Genomic DNA, 19,816 nt, shown 5'->3' with positions numbered 1-19,816 from the left:
TGCCAACCAACCTCATGATCAACGTTGTTATGATCATCTTATGACTCAGAACATCACATAAAAGCTTACTTAAAACAAAATTGAAATCTTTAGAAAGATCATTCATGTTGTCAAAAACGGAAGAGGAAGAAGAAACATCATGCATTGAAAATCCCTTGAATACACTAAAGATAACATTATAGATTAGGATACAAAATCTGGAAAAGGAACAAAGAGGTGTTAATAACCGTTAAAAGGATCTTTCAACCTAACAGAAGATTGTGTCTGCCTAGAGCCAAAGCTATGCTAAATGGCTAGATGGATCCCGTCTTTACTTCGAGTGAATACTTTAGCAAATCCATTGCGATTCTTCTCTGAACTCCCTCGATTTGATGAAACTGGCGCCAAAGCAGCACCAACAGAAGAAGAAGAAGAAGAAGAAGATGAAGATAAAGATGTTTCTTTAGCTGGTTTGATGGACTCGGGATGATTTCTCGCCATGAAAGTTTCATTCTTGTGTACTTTCCAACTCTCTGTGTTACTGCTGCTTACACCATTTGTAGCCACTGGAATTCTCGCTGTATCGATCAAGAAATCTTCAAGCGTTGCGAGAGATTGCAGCTGTTTCCCCAACGAAGCTATTGTTTTCTGACAATTCGCCAGTTTCCCCGCAGCTGTTACCATGTCTTCCTGAAAATGCATAATCAAGAGTTTAGTGAGTAAAAAGGATTGAGTTTGGAACACAGAGCAAAAGTTTACTTAAGACCTGACTTGTGGACAGAGACCTGTTTGATCTTTGGTTCTATATTTTCTCTCTTGATTGCGTTTTCTTGATGGAGAGACACTTCTTCTTCAAGAGCCTCACATTTTCTTCTAAGCTCATCTAAAGCAAACCTCTCCTTTCTCACCTCTTCTTCCAAGGATTCGATCTTTGCACATTTACTCTGTGCCTCTGCTTCCATGGATTTGATTTGAGATTCAACTTCTGTTTTTAGTTCGTTGGCCAGTTTCATCTCCTTTTGTATCTCTTCTAGCTTTGTTTCAATGTCTTGGAGACAAACTTGAGATTCTTTATACTTATCTTTGATTATATCAAAAGATATCTGCAGCTCAGCTTTCTCAACTTCCATCTTCTCCAACTTACTTTCCAGCTCCACTTTATCACCAACTATAGTTTCAAGCTCAAATCTCAATGTGCTCTCCACTTCTCTATTACATTTAGCTTCGCTTTCGAGCTCATCTTTCTCTGCTTCTAACTTCTCCAACTTATTTTCTAGCTCCACTTTATCACAAACTATAGCTTCAAGTTCAAATCTCAATGTGCTCTCCACTTCTCTATTACATTTCACTTCGCTTTCGAGCCTATCTTTCTCTGCTTCTAACTTCTCCAACTTATTTTCTAGCTCCACTTTATCACAAACGATAGCTTCGAGCTCAAATCTCAATGTGCTCACCACTTCTCTCTCACATTTAACGAGCTCATCTCTCTCCGCTTCTAGCTTCCCCAACTTCTCTTCAAGTTCCTTATTCCGGCAAGTCAATACTTCTATTTCAGCAGCCAACAAGTTCTCTTCTGTGACAGACTCAGGTCCACTCTTACCATTTCCATCTGGTGTCTCGGGCAAAGCTACAAGACGTTCCATCTCAAGAAAATCACCCATGAGATCAACTTCAATTGAAGAAGAAGTTCCCTGAAGGCTTCTCTTTTCAATCAATGTAGATGATGTCCATGACTCTGAGCAACTCGCATCCATTCTTTCTCCTCCATCCGAATGACTATCAGTAGATCGATGATCATTAAACGATGATGATGATTTAGCCAACATCCGAAGCTTCCTACACTCAGCCTCGAGTTTCGCCACTTTCTTTATGCTATCTAACTGCAGCTTACTAGCAGTTTCAGCTGCTTGCGTGCTCAAATCTCTCTCAATCGTTCTGATCTCTAGCTCTTCGCATCGTGCAAGAAGCTCGTGTCTCAGCATCACGTTCTCCTTCGCCACAGATTCTGCCATTTGGCTAAGCTCCTCGGATTTGGTGGCAGCTTCAAGAATCTGGTTCACTAGGCTGGTTTTAGAAGATTGCAGCTCTTGAGTTCTCTCGGTCACAGCGTCTTGAATTCGCTGCTCTTGTTCATCTTTTGCTTGCCTTAACTGTCTAACACACTCCTTGAGAGCTCCATCAAGATGGCTAACTCTATCTTCCAACACTCTATTCTTATCATCGGCAGCTTCAAGCTTCTCCTTCAACTCAACCGCTTCATTCTCAGCTTTCTCCCACCCTTCAAGAGAACATATGTTTCACTCTAAGAAGATTCACCGAATCATAACCAAAAAAAAAATCCAGAAAATGGAAAAGGACTGATACCAGCAACAGCTTCTTCAGCGACTTTGACATGTTGCTTCACTAGTTCATCTTTAGCACTCACGTTTGCAAGAGCAGCTGAAAGTTTCTCTGTTAAAGTCCTCATGCTATCTTTCAAGTCTTCAGTTTCGGTTTCTACTTCCAAAGAAACCTCCTCCACTGATTGTTTCCCATCATCATGAGACTCTATTGTGCTCTCAGGCTTGAGAAAAAAATACGCATCATAAGGATCTTTTAGATAGAAACGACACTAGAATATGAAATTTCAAAAAAGAAAACCAGCTATGCTCTTTATCTTACTTGAATTTCAGAATCCTTCTCAGATTGTGAAGACACCGACTCTGTTTCACCAAAGCTTCTCTCAGATGACTCTCTCTTTCGTTTCTCCATTGCAACAGTAATCAATCAGCACATAACAGTCTCAGGATCTGAAGAGAGAAGAGAAACACACAATTTGATTCTTCCAAACGTTGAAACCAATTCAACTCCCCTAAAAATAAAATAAAAGCAACAGACTTTGAGATGAAGTAAGCTCAGCCAACCAACTAACATGCAAGAGAAGAGAAATCTTGAGTAAACCCAATCATTTATCTTAAAAAGAAACTCATTTTGTCTTATATCAAACCAAATGTGCCTTTGTTTGTTCCAGATGTCCGTTTCATACTATTAAATATCCACTAACAACAGAGAAAGCTACAAGACAATTACATAGCTTATCAATTTGGAAGATTTAAAATTTAAATTTGAAACCTTTTGCTTCAAACCACATTCAAAATCGAAAATTTTCGATTATATTTACCCATTTGCTTAATTTGAAATCTCCCGAAAACTCAAATCCAAGGCCATCACATCAAAGAAGTACACAGTAATGAAACAGTATTAATTCGTCTCAATCTTTTCTTTTTTGATAAAATTAGTCTAAATCTTCGTTTGATGATTCGGAACTCCAGAAAATAAGTTGCTCTTTAAAGACATTTCCAAACAATGGCCTCTCCAGAAACAAAAAGCAATTAAAGAAGCAATGAAATACGAAAAATAATACTGTGGAAGAGAGAATCTTACAAGAGCTCAAACGAGCATGAAATAAAATTACCTTTGTCCGAAGCCTGGGGACTGTCTGAAGAACTTTGAGATCCCAAAACGTCCCAATGGAAACAAAAATCAGCGATTAAGAAAGAAAAAAAAGAAGAATAAGCTTTCTTCTACTGTCTGGAACACTATTACGATTTTTAACAGCGACAAGGCGCAGAGAGAGAGAATGCTCTATATCTTTGTTTTTTGCTAATTTAAGTTTTCTAATTTTTAAAACATATTCCTTCTTTAATTCAAAAGATAGAGAGAGAGAGAGAAGGCATGTGATCCTCTGTATGTGGAGCTGTGAACTCAAACATTAAAATCTAACTTTTCCAGCTTTTTTATTTTTTTTTATATCTTGAATAATATTTTATTTATGTAAATGTACTAATGTATGAAGAAACGTATTTTCTATAAAAAAAACAGTAGTAACTACACTTAATTTGAATTGTTGAAAAAAAGTACTTCAATTTTCGATCTTCCACTATATGAGTTTCAAAACCAAACTTGCTTACAATTCCCGCCCGTGAATAAACATACATTAATTATTTCTTGTCTCCATTGCATTTTTTCCCCGTTTCTAAAAAAGGCCGTTACATAGGAAGAAAAGAAAAACTGGAATTGAGGAAAAGATACTGAAAATTAAATAAATTAGTAAGATCTCTAGTTTTGTAAAAGCAGATCCAAAAATTTCCCAAAAATAAAACTATATTGCGCCACAATTGACTCAATTCACGCTAGAAAAATACTAATCAAGTATTATTGAAATTTTTTGTGTGCAAAAGTATTATTGAAATTTATTTTAAGAAAATTATCGAACATAGAAAGCAGCTTTGAATTTAAGGAAGGTTGTAATGGAAAAGTTAAGTACATGGGATTAAGAGCTGACGCTGACCATTGGATTCCCTGACAAATCAGTGAGATACACAATTTATCTGACGGCGGATATTGCTCCTCTTACTCTGCTTTAAATTCCTTTGTCTTTCCAGTTTCTTACTTTTCTACGATCTATATATACTTCTTTTATTTATTCTTACAGTGTACACTAATTTAAACATCGAGTGCTTTATTAACTCCCACTCTCCTGTTTATTAAATCTTAATCGTTAGTAGTTGGTAAGATAGCTTTATATTCACTCCAAATCACCATTACTACTTACTAGTCCCACTTAGTGTCGTTTATCTCGAGACTAGAGATAACAAATTAAAAACTATAGTTTTATCAAGAACAATACTATAATTTCGCTGTTTCATACAGTTAGTCTTGGCTTCATGACAGATGGATTAAGATTTGACAACAATTGCCTTAGTTTGATAAAGACCCATTAAGTGGTATGGGCTATAAGCCTAGAGATTGTTGAGACTCCTAATGAAGTTTTGTGGCCACAACTATTTTTTTTCATCTCCCAGGCAATGCAAACAACAAAGAGAAAGGCACACACGTTGTGTACAGTGTACTTTTGGAGACTGAGTTTTGTTTGTTTGTTGTTTATGTATTTCGAATGCGTTGGGAAGAAGAAAAAACAAAAAGAATAGAAGAAGAAGATCTAGGAGGCATATAACTTGGTGAGATCTTCAGAGAACTCCTTCTTGATTACATCTCTTTTAAGCTTTAGAGCTGCTGTGACTAAGCCTGATTCTGGCGTCCATGGAGACCCCAACAATTTGATCTTTGCTGGTATTTCAAACTTCTCCAATCGCGATTGTTTAGCCGCCTACAAAACACAGCACATATATTATAGAGATCTGATTTGGTGGACTCAAATCACTGGGGAATGCGTTTTCATGATGAACATACATTGACAAGAGACGCATAAACTTCTTTCACTGTTTGTTCTTTCGCGCACAGCTCTTCGAAGTTGGCAGAGTCTATTCCTTGTTTTAATGCCCACCCTTCAAGAGTTTGTTGTGACGCGACCACAAGAGCCACACAGTAACTGTAAAATGGATCAGCATGAACCATTATATTTTCAACGTAGGGACTTATACTGAGAGCAGCTTCTACCTGCAAAGACACGACTCTACTTAATAAGCTTATCTGGAGAACTGAGTGAAAAAAGAGTAAAAACAAGAGGAATTTTTTTGGTTTCAGAATATACTTTGCCCAAGGAGACATATTCTCCATGCTGAAGTTTAACGATATCCTTTTTTCGGTCTATAATCTCGAGGCAACCATCGGGGTGAAATTGTCCTATGTCTCCTGTGTAGAACCACCTCATCCCCTTTTCATCAACCTTTGAACATTAATGTTTATAGAACGGTTAGAGCAAAAATTAACAAATCTAAAACATTGCAGAAGCCCGATAATGATGATTTACCACCTTGTAAACTTCTCTAGTTTTCTCTTCATTCTTGAAGTACCCAAGCGTAATATTTGAGCCACCAATTACAATTTCACCACGGGGCATTGGCTTATCGCTGGTTAGATACCCACCTTCCGGCCAGTCTATTAGCTGAAATAAGATATAAGCATATGACCATAAGAGACTACTACATCCAATTTGAATAAACCATAAATAGCTAACAAAGCATTAAGATGAACAACCTGTGTGCGTAAGACATGAAACAAAACTAGAGGATCTATAAGGTAAAGAGGTTACCTTTACAAAGGAGCAAGGAAGTGGAGCACCCACACGGCCAACCGAGGTGTCATCAAACTCAGAGAAGGTTCCACCAGCACAAGTCTCTGTTAGTCCATATCCCTGACCGATTGGAGCCCTGTGGAATTTCAGAAAGTTAGATCAGAGAAAATGGTATATGTTAATGAATCTCTTGAGTGTCACCAGAAAGAGGGATGCTTTTACCCAACGCATATGTTAATGAATCTCTGAGTGTCACCAGAAAGAGGGGCACCGCCAGAGAGCAGATAGCGGATTTGACCTCCCAAGACTGCACGGATTTTACCAAACACGAGCAGATCCCATAGGAGCTTTTCCAATCCCCAGGCTCCAAACCAACTTCCATTGATTGCAGATAATCTCCGAGCATATGCAAAGTCAAACAATTTCTTTGCAAATCCTCCCTTTGCATCGACCTGACGATCAGAAATTGTCAGTGCTCTTGCAATTATAAGGTTTAGCACAATTTGGTTGCTGGGAGATGGCTGATATCATTAAAAAAACTAGCAGAGCAACAGCTCAACTGCTTGAACAAGCCAAAGAATTTCAATATGTATTCAACATGCACAAACCTTTTTGCGCACACCATCCCGGACACGGTCAAGAATGGCTGGAACAGCTGTCATTATAGTGGGCTTTAGTGCTGTTACATCTCCTTTTGTACCCTTTTTTATCTTGTTTGAAGTATCAGTGAGCGTCAAAGGAGACCCGTATCCAATAGCAATCCCAATAGTAGCCATTACGCTCTACAACAACGATATTCAGGCCGTTTAAAAATCGCATTGAGAGTCACAGAAATGCTGAATAAACGCATTGAGCAATAAAGTTTCTTAAGATACCTCAGCTGCTAACTCAAGGATGTGAGCCAAAGGTAAATATGCCATGTATATATCCCTCTTTCCGAGGTCTGGAACAATTGTCATCACTGCTGAGACTGTAGCTAGGACATTGCCATGTGTCATCATAACACCCTATACAATTTGGCAAGTGGGAAAATCACAGAATGAGAAATTTTATGCACAACCGAGTATTCTTAACTGATAAAGACATTTTCCGAAACCCATAAAAAAAAAGTATTAAATTTCAGAAACAATAAAGGTAAGTGTAAACTGGTTTTGAAAACCTTCTAACCTTGGGAAGTCCAGTACTTCCACTGGTGTACATGATGACAGCAACATCTGCTGAAAGTGGAAAATTAGGGTCGACAGGATTTTCACGGCCAAGTTTCTGAACATCAGCAAATGAAGTCGTCTTCCAACTACTGCTTGCATCAGATGGGAACTCATCATCCATACAAATGACGCGTTTCACAGTTTCAAGCTGTTGGCTTATGTCCATAAGCTTTTTGAGTTCCTTGTTACCACAAATGACGGTTGTGACCTCCGTCTGGAGAGTAAAAGAAAGGGAATCATGAACACATGAAAGCACAAAAAAAGAAGAGGAAAGCATACAAAAATATAAAATATATACTTAATAACAGGATAACAAAAAGCCCATTCACCCTATTCAATAGGAATATCATACCGTACTGTGTACAAAACACCATAACTAACTAGAACATATAAGCGGTACAGGTGATGGCATGGATATAGGCCACCATAATAGAGATGAAACAGAGAAGAGAAGCAAGGGCGCTACCTCATTCAGCGAGTGACAAAGAGCTTCCTCTCCCAGAGATGAATAGATAGTTACCACAGTGACGTTGCGCCTGAAGCAACCCTGCAAAAGTGAATCACAGCATATTTTCACAGCTGAATCAGCAATGCATTCAAATGAAAACAGTAGGGAAAAAAAATGGAAACGCACCTGTAGGGAAATAAACCACTCTTCTCGAGTATCTGCAAAAATGGCGATACGTTCTTCCGACTTGTGTCCAATATGAACCAAACCAGAAGCAAAATTACAGACAGCATCAAGTGTTTTCCCAAACGTCATCCATTCATAGTCACCCAAATGAAGTTTCTCAAATGATTTTCCATCGTCACTAGTCTCAACCTCTCTTGAGATGAGCTTACGGGTTCCAAGGAAAAACCTGTCGGCATGAACTTTACACGATACCTCAAAGAGCTCTGGAAGTGTTGAGATGTCATCCCAATGGGAACTAACAGGATCAGTGAACCTGTGATTCCTAATGACATGACCTGGTTCTCCACCAACATCATCAACAATCACACCTCTTTTCTTTTCTTTCTTCGAATTCCGAACCAAAAGCGTCAAAGCTAAAGGCACGATGACACCAGCAGCATAAGGAACCATCTTCCAGAAGATTTCACTATATGAATATAATAGCTAATGAACACCTCTTCCTGCAATCAAATGCTGAACATCATTCATTACTAATGTAATCAATTTCGCGAAAAACCAACTTGAATACAAGGCAAACACGTCAGAGGATAGTTATATATAATACAGAGAAGAGCTACAAATAACATTGGTTAAGCAGAACACTCTCGTGAACTAAGAATTATTCATTTCGTTTGATCAGCGAACAAAAGGAGTGAAAGATCTGAGAAAAGCGAGAGTAGAACAAACTAATCAAAGCCGCATAGAGAGAAAAAGGGAGAGAGTGACGAAAAGACTTCCATGAAACATTCGAATAATGTAATCAGAACTGTGAGGAAGAAGAAGAAGTAGAGAATGGGAATTACCGTGTGATCGAAAGCAGATGAATGGATTGGAGAGAAGCAAGACGAAAGCGTCGTCGGGAATTAAAAAACAAGCAGCAGGGATGGAAGCAAGCTCCAATTTTAGAGACGGAGAACAGCGATCGAGGGTATAACGGTCTTTTAGCGGAGACGTCGAGAGGACTGTGGGGGCGGAAAGACGAAACGAGCAATTAATAAAGAAATAAGAATTTGGTTTTTGTTTTGAAATGATTTGAGTTTGAGGAGGAAATAACAAGTCCATACACGTGGAGGGTGATGTGGGCCGTAGGATGTGAGTTAGGTCCATCTGACAAACGGCCATGCAATGCAAAATAACTTCTTCCAGTTGCTACGCCAAATCTCATTCCACAAAATGCTCTAATTGTCGATTTTCATACCTTTCGCACCTAATTCCACAACCAAATTTAAACTGCATTTACAACAAACTAAAATAATATTAATATTATTAATAATAAGTTTGGTGAAATTGGGTATATTTTGGGTTTTAATTAGATACGTTTGAAAGTGACTTCACCTGATTGATTATGAAATCGAGAACCCAAAATGAACAAGGGAAGACCCAACAATGTTAAAACACAGTTTAGAGCTTTAAACGACTTTTTCTGTCCTATATTTTTACCCTTTTCTTCTTCTTTTTTGGCATGAATTCGATCATTAACAATTTAGATTTAGACAAGGATTCGTTAATTATTTTGTACGAGGTTATAAACATATATATTTAGCAACTCCGTTGTTCGGGCAGCATGCTCCTCAAGAAGTTCGCTGTCTCCGACTTCTTCTAAGTACCTGAAAATTAAGCAATAACTTCACCTTTCAATCAAGCAAAATAGCATTCTAACGATCATTGGGCATACTAACATTAGATGAAACAAAAAAAAAAAAAAAACAAGATTTTTGTCTATAGAGGAGGATGCTTACAATGTTGTCACTTGTGTTGGTTACTTCTGAAACTGATGCTTCTCCTGAAATCAAAATTTCCTTTCATTGAGTTGTTTGATGAAATCATGAATCATGGGAGTCTTCGTTAGATTTCAAAATCCAAATGCAATCAAGAAGAACATTATGAATAACCAACCAAATGTGAGCAAATCTGAAATTGTTATTCATTTATGAGAATAAAAAGGACTATGCGAATCATTCATGGATCATGGTTAATGGTTAATGGAAACCTCATATGTTTATGTTTCCAACAGATGGACTTGAGAGGTTTGCAACACTTTACCAGCTGGAGTTATCAATTTAGTAGGCATCTTTTTCTTCTGCTGCTTTGTTGTAGTTTTCTTCTTTTGGTCGTTATTAGCCTTTGCATGAGTAATTTCAGGGACGCTGCAGAAAGCAAAGTATCTCTCGCTGGATCATTACAGATGACACGGGAAAAGAGCAACCAGAGATGCAGCAGTTCAAAGAAAGTCGGTTAATTGTAACTCACCAATTCCGAGAACCAAAAGATTCTGTCTCCTTTCCCAATAATTCCTGAATAACAGGAAGCCAAACATAAATGTTACACTATTGTACATGTCTCAGGTTCATTTTGGATTCCAAGATGTTAGCACTTGAATGATGAATTATACATAAAACATTCGATTTACCTGTTGCCCCAAGGATTCATGACTCAGGGTCTCCCAGCTCTCGCTGTTCAAGCAAACCAATTCAACATCGCCATTATCAAAAGCAATCTGCAATAAAGCAAAAACATAAGCTATAGTACTCAATGAAAAAGCAAAAGTCATAGGAAAAGCCATGCAAAGATGTATCTTATATGACCAACTTCCAGCATAGACAGCTCATAAGTAAAGCAGAAGATTGTTTGAAAATAAAATACTAATGATGCCTTCATACTATTGAAATTTCAATCAAAGGAAGCATGTTCAATATCTCCAAGAATGTAATGTCTTCCGAAATTAGTACAAACGAAGATACGATGATGAGACAATAAATATTGTCCTTCATCTGATCATATGCCATGGATCTACAACGAAGAAGTATTCTGCACTAATTTAAGTATAGAATTTGACAAATTTCGTATTGAATTACTGCCAACACCCATGGGGACGAATGGATAAACAGTCATGAACGAAAGAAAAAAAAAAACAGAATAACATGGCTCAGAAGTCACAGGCATACCTTGTGAGCGTTGCTTTTAGAATTAAACCTCTCGACAGTGCCCGGATAGAAACTGGTAAAAAAAGAAAAAAAAATATTACAGAAACTCCGGCATATATTTGGTCGTCTGTCTATAAGAAAATTTCTACCATCCATCAGTAGGGGAGAGTAATTTAATCCGCTGTCCAATGATTGCTTCGCCATGGTTGCTGATATCCTGTGACAATCATTTTCTGGTATTACAGGAGGATAAAGATAGATATATGAAGATCTAACATACACTTATGCATTTACCTTTATAGCAGATACTACCCCGGAGTGACTGGAAGATGTAACATTATTGCTAGCACTTGCCCCAACACTCTCCTTTGAACAAGTACTGTGTCTTTCTAGCTTCTTTATAGGAATTTCCGACTCAACTGTTCTCAAAGATATGGAATTACATGATATATGTTCTGCGCCCTCTACTGTTTTACACTTTTTTGAAGAAGAATTCTTCTTCTCTCTGGATGTAGTACTTTTTTCAGGCAATCCCAAATGAGCCCGCTTCCTGCTACACCTTGTGTTGTTTTTGCTGGCTTCGGTTGAACCAGTCAGTGAGGTTTCGATTTGATTGCGCAATAATGAAGGCAAAACTCTATCCTCCAAAACAACTGCTGGGATATCTTCTTGACACCTCTGATCATGCTTGGAAAGAGTTATAGTTGGCAGAAACAGGATCAGGAAAAGGAAAGCTTACATAGCATAATATAAGCAAGTAAACTGGTAAAAGGACAGTAAAAAGTGGCAACGTGGATATACCATGGAGATCTGTGATTGGAAAATATGAACCACTCTTTCCGTGAAACTTTGTTCCAAAGCATTTTGAGTATTTGACTTCTTCTTATTCTGCAAAGTGCATTCCCAGAATCATAAAATGTTAGTTAATGTCACAAGTGGAGCAATATTGACGCAATGCAGGACTTGCCTGGCTATCGGACATGCTAGTGACGCTTAATTTGTACAACGACGATGGTAGTAAAATTGACCGTGGAGCTTCTGGGGAAGTGACGGCAATACATTTTAATGTGTTGACAGCTGCGTAACCAATATCAGCTAGAATATGCAGCCTCTGCAGTTTAAAGCAAAATATTGTTAGGCCTAAGAATGGTAAAGGAGCATCTGTGTTATTCAGTGCTATCACGCCACACTTACAGGAGTTATACAAGCATAAACAGCATCCTCGGCTCTTTTAATTGCACGGAAGATACAAAACAAGAAAGGGGCTGTTTCCTTGTTACCAAGTAGCACCTGTAAGACCGACAACAGAGGGCTGCCAAAGGGAAGAAGTAAGAACAAAAATTCAAATAGAAACGAATTACCAACAATAATAGGAACTTAGCAATTACCCACAAAACCGAGCATAGACATGCTCATCCCTGCAGTCTTCTGAAGGGAACTCTGGGTCATGTGCAAGAACATGGATCAGGAACACTATCATGTAAGCTGGACTTTCAGTGAGTGATTCCCCTTGATCTAAATCACGATGTGCCCGAGCTTCTCTTGTAGCATTTCTGATGAATCCATTGATGTACCTAAGTGACTGAACAAAAAGACACAAGAAATTTCTCAGAGAACCTATAGGGTAAAACAACCGAAATATTCCCTTCTTAGAGTGAGTATGAGATAGTTACATCATCTTGCAGATCTCTGCATGGACCAGACAAGGAAAACGAAAAAGCACATGCATATCTACTGGGTATCATATTTTCCGTCAGCAGCTTGTGTAATTTGGTGAGAAAAGTCCTGGTAATAAAGGCGTTGGAGTCCTGGTAGAAGACAAAGATAAACGGTCAGAAAGACAATTAAGTGCACCATAAATTCACCAAATGAATCCAAATTTGTAATCACAAAATATCCTGTACAAGAGACCAAAAGAACCAATTAAAAGCCTTCACTGCCATTACATGGTTAACACTACTAAAAACATTTCTTTCTTCAGGAATATATTACCATAAACCCACGGCAATTCTATTAGAGAAACTTATGGATATTTCGTATATGCAAGGATAGATACTCTCATAAGTTATAAAATGCAGGATGCAGTACGTGGCCGCTGTAACAGTGGACTCATGACTTGCCATCACTTTAACAAAAAAATACTTGAAAAAAAAAGCAGTTAACATAATATTCAAGAATCTTTTAAAAACTGTTTGGTTGTTGGTCAAGATGGAAGTTACTTTACCGTTCCCATCAAGATGGTAAGACGAAAAATTTCAGGAGAAATATGATGGTCCCATTTCCTTGAAAGCAATAGAACAGCTTTCGCAGCAGCCAATCTAACATTAGCCCCTGTGTCATCGCTAGAAATTTCAAGAGCAGGTAAGCACCTTAGATCATATGAGAAGTCAACAAGGATCAGGAATGGACCAAGAGAACACTGACAATGGAATTGTGAAAACTCATGAAAAAATGCTGCTTCGTGTTAAGAGCCGGTATGACATGGTTGATTTGCATAACAACCCAAAAGAACATACCATGATCTGATGCCATCTAATCCTCGTGATTTTAGTGTTTTCTTCAAAATGTTTAACAAGTCATCGATTTTTCTTACGACTTGACCACGACCATGACGAGGCAAGAAACTTTTCACAAGTGTTTTGAGGCCATATATCTGCCAAAGATAACATGTCAAAACTGATGATGTATATTTGAGAACTTCGTTGCACTTATCGTAAATCAAACATCTTAAAATCTTAAGTCTCACACTTTAATCCTTGTCTAACTACCAAAGGAATCATTCTTAACGATAATGTGATTCACACTTAATGCTTTATGCGGCAGCAGTTTTCCTAAAAATTCGGCATTAATCTATGAAAATGCTGAACTTCGTCCAAAGTACTCATATAACTGGAACATGTTGAGCAGAAGCCGGCTCGCTTGCAAACTTTGTAATTACATGTTAAAGACCTAAACTTTCTCAGACACTAATACACGGAAAGCAAAAGTGTTTATTTATCTAATACTTGCCTTAAGCTTGCACGAGTTACAACAACCAGAAGACTGGTCACAGGGAGGCTGATTTTCAGATGGTTCCGCCTATAAATATTACCATCAACAATTAGGAAAATATAAGAAAACAATGAACTAGCTGGATATCTCCATAGCACTTTCCAAGAATAGCACCTCTTGTCACTTACTTGAAAATCCTGGTATACGTATCTACTGATATCTTCATATATACTGTCAAATGCCAAAACAGAATATTGCCCAACACACGCCAAAGATTGCAAAGTTGTTGGAATGTTCCGTCCACCCAGCAAAGAATCTATGAGCATCTGAGTAAGAGGAAAGCAAAACAATCAATGGCAACACTCAACTTTCTCTAAAAAGGAAAACTATCACTAATAAAAAGGGTGTACGGTGAAGGTGAAATATATCGAAGCCTTCAATCTAGGAAATCCATAAGTGAACACGTAAGTGTGGAGTATAAAAAATAAACACACATTCAGGTTGCGGAAAAAATAACCTCGCATAACTCGGAAAAGACAAATTTGTCAGATGATCCAGCCAATGAAGCAATGGCAGACACAGCATATTTTGCTTGAGAGCGAGTACCCTCCAGACACACCTTCTCCAGAGCAGGGTAATAGTCACTGCAAAAGGCAAACTAATGTCTAAAGTAGTCCAGATCTAACTAATTCATAAAAGAATATTAGTTGTCTAGGTTAACTTACATAAGCCATATTTAAGAAGAAAAAATATCTAAGACGAACTTAAAAGCATCTAATAAAATATAAATACTGTTTAAAAATAGACTATATAACGTGACTATACCTAAAAGTTTGTAATAAGAATGTTTAGTGTATCTTCTCGAACAATAATATCTTTTAATTATTTTTCCATCACAGACTTTCGATCAGTTATGGGAGGAGTACACTTTCAGTAAACAACAGGCAGAACTATTAAGCCTAACAGCTTGCTGAGTTTATATTATATATCAGCACAACAAATTTGCAGTGTGGAGGTAAATGGAACGGTATTGTCTGTAAACTTGGCACTCCAGGACCGGATTTCAGAGAGTAGACTCTGTAAAATACAGAGACAGACAGGAAATACTTTGATTTGATCAAACAATTGGCTAATCAATTAGCTTTGAAAATAGTTTTATTTACTTTGTGTCTAGGTACGAAAACAAACTCAGTAGAAAATGCCATACTAACAGATTTCTCTACCAACACTAAGATTCTATATATGTACTCCAACTGGATGAACATTTTCATAAGATATCATAAGTAGCTCTAGCATTCCAGATTGTACTCTGACTACTAGACCACAGTAATATACAGGATCGCTACATATAATAATGATAACTTAACCTATATCCATTGCAAGCCAAATAGTGGTGGAGAGATTTACCCGAAGTTGACAGAAATATAAGGAGCTGCCTTTGATAAAGCTTCAGTTAGCTCGTCACCAACTGAAACATTCTCCTTTAGCAGCTTCAGAAACTGTTTCTCTGAACCTCTCAGGTAAGAAGGGAACATGTTGAGGATAACCTAATTTAGAAATCAGTAACTCTGTCTCATTCTCATATTCGAAGTCGATGTAAGCATTATACTAATGTATACTTACGAACGCCGATATATCTAAAAGACAAGTTAAGATTTTCATGGAACATTAAAAGTTAACAATGGAACACCTAAAATGAACAAAGTACAAATATCAATTGGAAACAAGGAAAAATTTAAATATAAGGATAACAATTAGAGAATGTCAGCATATTTCCCAACATTTGTTCTTACCAGAAGAAGTTTGATGGAAGGGGCCTTCAACTGCGTGTTAACAGAGGTGTTGCTACAAAGCTGATTCAGAAGATACTGGACATGTTCTGAGCTAAATATATTAGGCGAACATTTTGTAGAAAGTATGCGCAGGAAGTCGAAAAGATGATGTTTAGCACCAATCGTCTCGAGAAACTTCTCCTGAAAACAATAAGTAAAGAAAAACAATGAGAAAAATGCTCACATATGTAGATAAATGCACTATGCACATTAAAAGGTCAATTTATTTTCTTCATTCTGAATACCAATGCAATTCCAGTAAATACGCTTGCTGATAATACTAAAATAATGCATCATAGAATTTTTCAAGAATAGAAAAGAGTAGAATACTAATGATATCAGAGCAAAAGTAAAAACCTTATGAATTGTGAAGACATTGAGCATAAATTACACATTAGTAAATAATCTATCTGATGCTCAGAAAATTTTGGACTTACTCTGATAATCTGGGCTTTTGTGGATGTCAGTTCATCCAGCAGTAGAGTTAAGGCATCAAAAATTGTCGTGTCTCTCATTTGGTCTAATTTTTGAAAGAACTCTTCTGCCTTGGAGGCATCTGGAAAGCAAGTAGAAAGCTTTGCAAAATAGCTCTTCAGTTTTCTTTGCACTGCTTCTATATTGTGATCCTAAAGCAAGCATCAGATCAAATTATTAAAATTAGTAATGCAAACCCAGAAGCCCTCAGGATCTATGAGCACCAAAACTTAAGAGAAAAATGTAGACCTTAGCTTCCCGCCACAGGGTCAGGCAATGCCGCAATTCATTTTGCAACCTGAAAACATACTGAGTGAATAATAAGAAAGCCTTTAAACCTATATTAGATGGTGAACTCTAATGAATACCTTCTTTTCTGAGATAATATTGAATTGAGTGACTTCAAGTGAATATGGGTCATGACGGCAAAACATTGGACCCAGTGCCGCATCCTCTCATCAACTGGAAGATGGCGAGGAAAGAGATCATCGGAGAGCACAAGTTCCATATTTTGGGACCTACGGGATTCATAGAACTATATTAGTTTGTCAAAAAATATATTTTTTTTCTTTAAAACAATTCAACAATAGTTAGTAAATTATGCTACCATAATTCTTTACAATCTTTATCGCAGCAAAGCAGCAAGATTTTGCATAAGATTTGCTCAAACTGATCATTTATTGTCATGTATCCTTCTGAACACTTGTCACAATAATCTTGATATACTTCTGTCAGCTTCTGCAGAGCCTTCTTCCTAACGGATATCTTTTTCAAAAAAAAACACAATAAGAAATAAGGTGGTGAGTAATCTGGAAAAAGAATAGCCCCCTTAGTAACGCCTCATATACTGAAAAGTAGAGTACCTTCTTATCCCGAAGTCTCTCACTGGCTTCAGAAATCAGATTCAAAGGAACATACTTCATATTAAACTTCATGATATCACAAGCAACAACCAAAGCCTGTGTTCTAACCCTATCATCAAAATCTAATAGGCGTTCTTGGATGGCAGCTGAGACATAGAAAAGCCAATAAAGGACACCAGGGATTATTAGAAGATAAGCAGAGAGGAAGAACCAAAGCAAAAAGGGAAAGCATTTTATGAATATTACTGAGAACTCCAGATGCTTTATTTCCAGAGGGATTCGCCACGTAACACTGTTTGCCACATTTCAATGCAGCCATTCTGACTTCTGCAGATTTATCTGAGAATCGTCTCAAGAACTCCGCAAAAAGATCTTGATATATCTCTCCGTGACAGTGCTTAGGCTGTGCAAAAATCCTTCCAGCTAAGTTAAGGGCTTTTATTCGCACATCGACCTGATCTGTCTGCACAGAGAAAATAGCAGCCCAGGTGAATAGCCAAAAAACCAAACAGGAACATAAAAACTAATTTAAAACAAAGCAGTATATACCTTCCTAAATAACACAATTTAACCAATTTCATAGAAAAGTTAGATCATATGTTTATTTAAAAGCAAGTGTATAGTAAATACCAGTAGTTCTTGGGTCAAGTTCGGGATAACTGCTAGCAGTATCTGGGGAGCATTTAAGGAGACCATAAATATGATCTCATGATAAGAATCTTTGAGATTGCTCTGGATGGAATCTTTCTCCATAAAACAGGATGTTAGAAAGCTACAAATGAACGGTTCAAGCGTGTCGGTACAGCTTTTAATGAGAGAACTGGCAAGGTTATTAGCACCAGGAGTTGCATCCTGTAAGCAAACAAGAGTAAAATAATCATCTGATAATTTTGAAAATCATAATCAATGGAGACTTAAACTCCGTACATTCATACCTGTCCCTCCTTCACAAGATTTTCCAGAATAACATCGACAAGCGACGAACTTGCCTCTTCTTTCAGGATATCATTCATTATAGTTGAAATGTCATTAAATAAACTTTGTTGTGATTGCTGCGTGGTAGCCTTTCGCTGCTGCATTTTAGAACTTTTCTGCTGAATTAAATTTTGTTGATGGTGCTCTCTGTAAAGCAAATGGAAAAACAGCCATTTTAATACAGTTCATTATTACCAAGAAAATATCAGAGTAGCCGTGAAAGTACGAAATAAATCTTTTCAACTCTTACCTTGCAACAGAGAAAAACATGTTAAACATCTCGTGAATTAAATCATGGCAGTCCACGTCCAGCATTAGCAGACAACATTTACATCGAGAAACCGTCTCCAAGATTTTCGCCCTTCTTGAGAAATAAGGGCTTACAGTATCAGATAGCTCAGAAAACTCAGCAAGAAAGAGGTTGAAAATATCCTGAAATTGTGAATACGTAAGTGTCTGCTCAAACATTAACCATATCCATAGATGAGGATCCAATGTGGAGAAAAAAATAACAAGAAATATGTTTATTGGGGTGGATTTGAAGAATCTTCATACCCTGAGATACTTGTCTTCAAAAGGTGGCTCAGGTGCCAGAATCCGAAAAATCTCGCTGACACAAACAGTGACTAAAAGACTCACGTCATTATCACGATTTTTAAGGAGGTCATGCTTTAAAATGGAATTCTTCAGAGGTCTTAGCTCAGCTTCGAGCAGTTTCAGAGCTTTTTTCTTATTCACAATTTCGGTGACTAAAGGCTGCTCGATTTGTGACAGGGTAGTAGCAGCTTCCTGCAGAGTTACAGAAATAGGTGTAAGCAAACTCTTGCACAATAACATGATCTAAAGTGGCCATGAAGCTAAATCGTCCCAATAGACTATTTCGGATCTGATTAGAATATAGATATATCATATCACCGTCAGATCTTAGCTTACAGGTAGATCAACGAAAAAACAAAAACAAACAAAAAAACCCCCAAAATCGGTTTCAAATGTGCAAAGCGAGAGATGCAGTTACCACAAAACCCTTGAGAGCCAAGGCACACTGAAATAGGTATAAAGAAATCCTCGCAAGTTAGATTCCCATCGCACCCAGTCACAAACCCACTCAAATTCAAGTCGATTCCCGAGGAATCGAGCTATTTAGGAGTAAGAACAAGGTTTCAACAGTGGAGAAATCAAACCCAAAATGATCAAAATCTAGTAAATCAAAACAAACCCAGTTCTTATTTGCATGTTGGAAACTAGTCATCTCATCAGAATCAGCTTTAGAAAAATTACCCGTAGTGATTTCACCAGAGAACCCTTGTTCGGGCGAGATAACTGAAGCAATCGAGAACCCAGTTCGGAAACAATCTGCGTCGGATTTTTCTCCATTCCGTACACCGCTAGTTGAAACCAAAATCAAAATGGAGACGAAACGGAAAAGAAGAAGAAAAAAAAAACCCTAGATACTACTCCTCCTCACTGAACTGAAGAAAGAGCGAATCTGAATACAACGGTGTGTCTGCGGAGCAAGGAAGGAGGGGAGGGAGCTTTTGGGCGGGAGGGACCCTTTTTCCCTCTTTTTTTTTATTTTCCTTTTAGTAGTAAAAATCTCTGCGTGTCGTCACTGCCCCCATTGGAGATTCTACTGAGAATGGTGACAACTTACTGGGCTCATTAGAAAAAGGATTATCAAAATGGGCCTACGAGGCCCACTTAAAAATCCCTCAAAAGCCTCAATTATATGTAACGAAGAGGAAACGTTCGCTTCTTTTTTTTTCGAAGTCAACATTTGCATATAGGAAAGGTAATTCTTACTTTTTTAATTTAGAGAACAAATTTTAAAGTTTTTGAAGTATAAAAATGTAAAAAATGGTAAAATTGCTTACTTGGTCAGCG

At 37.5% G+C, this 19,816-nt stretch overlaps 3 protein-coding genes across 7 annotated transcripts; all 3 read right to left on the bottom strand.

Moving 5' to 3' along the window:
• Positions 1 to 144: 144 nt before the first annotated feature.
• LOC18008046 (filament-like plant protein 1) lies at positions 145 to 3,571 on the bottom strand. Of its 3 annotated transcripts, XM_024153254.1 has the most exons (5): positions 3,434 to 3,571; positions 2,641 to 2,768; positions 2,344 to 2,542; positions 765 to 2,257; positions 145 to 669 (listed from the first exon to the last, which is right to left on the bottom strand). In XM_024153254.1, exons 2-5 carry the CDS (start codon positions 2,728 to 2,730, stop codon positions 286 to 288), a joined length of 2,166 nt encoding a protein of 721 aa, XP_024009022.1. In that variant the 5' UTR covers positions 2,731 to 2,768; positions 3,434 to 3,571; the 3' UTR covers positions 145 to 285. The 3 variants fall into 3 exon arrangements, with proteins under 3 accessions (XP_024009022.1, XP_024009017.1, XP_024009026.1); XM_024153249.1 differs by lacking the exon at positions 3,434 to 3,571 and having other exon boundaries at positions 2,641 to 2,894; XM_024153258.1 differs by lacking the exon at positions 3,434 to 3,571 and having other exon boundaries at positions 156 to 669; positions 746 to 2,257; positions 2,641 to 2,895.
• Positions 3,572 to 4,793: 1,222 nt separating this feature from the next.
• Positions 4,794 to 8,837, bottom strand: LOC18008044 (long chain acyl-CoA synthetase 9, chloroplastic). 2 transcript variants are annotated; one of them, XM_006390014.2, is made up of 12 exons: positions 8,680 to 8,837; positions 7,838 to 8,337; positions 7,670 to 7,750; positions 7,163 to 7,417; positions 6,871 to 7,002; positions 6,604 to 6,777; positions 6,218 to 6,447; positions 6,014 to 6,131; positions 5,735 to 5,866; positions 5,513 to 5,647; positions 5,212 to 5,418; positions 4,794 to 5,128 (listed from the first exon to the last, which is right to left on the bottom strand). In XM_006390014.2, the coding sequence occupies exons 2-12, from the start codon at positions 8,285 to 8,287 to the stop codon at positions 4,961 to 4,963; spliced, it is 2,082 nt and encodes a 693-aa protein (XP_006390076.1). In that variant the 5' UTR covers positions 8,288 to 8,337; positions 8,680 to 8,837; the 3' UTR covers positions 4,794 to 4,960. The 2 variants fall into 2 exon arrangements, with proteins under 2 accessions (XP_006390076.1, XP_006390075.1); XM_006390013.2 differs by having other exon boundaries at positions 7,838 to 8,350; positions 8,680 to 8,835.
• On the bottom strand, positions 8,782 to 19,428 carry LOC18008073 (sister chromatid cohesion protein PDS5 homolog A). Of its 2 annotated transcripts, none has more exons than XM_024154896.1 (32): positions 19,214 to 19,428; positions 18,491 to 18,724; positions 18,186 to 18,367; positions 17,896 to 18,082; positions 17,591 to 17,812; positions 17,207 to 17,423; positions 16,961 to 17,106; positions 16,705 to 16,862; positions 16,466 to 16,615; positions 16,347 to 16,395; positions 16,061 to 16,249; positions 15,585 to 15,764; positions 15,199 to 15,338; positions 14,309 to 14,435; positions 13,980 to 14,117; positions 13,810 to 13,878; positions 13,317 to 13,453; positions 13,025 to 13,142; positions 12,474 to 12,608; positions 12,189 to 12,382; positions 11,995 to 12,112; positions 11,768 to 11,911; positions 11,602 to 11,688; positions 11,095 to 11,487; positions 10,950 to 11,017; positions 10,822 to 10,873; positions 10,287 to 10,373; positions 10,127 to 10,170; positions 9,920 to 10,023; positions 9,616 to 9,659; positions 8,941 to 9,483; positions 8,782 to 8,838 (listed from the first exon to the last, which is right to left on the bottom strand). In XM_024154896.1, exons 1-31 carry the CDS (start codon positions 19,307 to 19,309, stop codon positions 9,448 to 9,450), a joined length of 4,245 nt encoding a protein of 1,414 aa, XP_024010664.1. In that variant the 5' UTR covers positions 19,310 to 19,428; the 3' UTR covers positions 8,782 to 8,838; positions 8,941 to 9,447. The 2 variants fall into 2 exon arrangements, with proteins under 2 accessions (XP_024010664.1, XP_024010688.1); XM_024154920.1 differs by having other exon boundaries at positions 11,095 to 11,478.
• Between the last annotated feature and the right edge of the window lie 388 nt (positions 19,429 to 19,816).

This window comes from Eutrema salsugineum, unplaced genomic scaffold, assembly GCF_000478725.1.
Source record: "Eutrema salsugineum unplaced genomic scaffold, Eutsalg1_0 scaffold_9, whole genome shotgun sequence".
Classification (NCBI taxonomy): Eukaryota; Viridiplantae; Streptophyta; class Magnoliopsida; order Brassicales; family Brassicaceae; genus Eutrema; species Eutrema salsugineum.
This window is presented reverse-complemented; position numbering and strand designations above follow the sequence as displayed.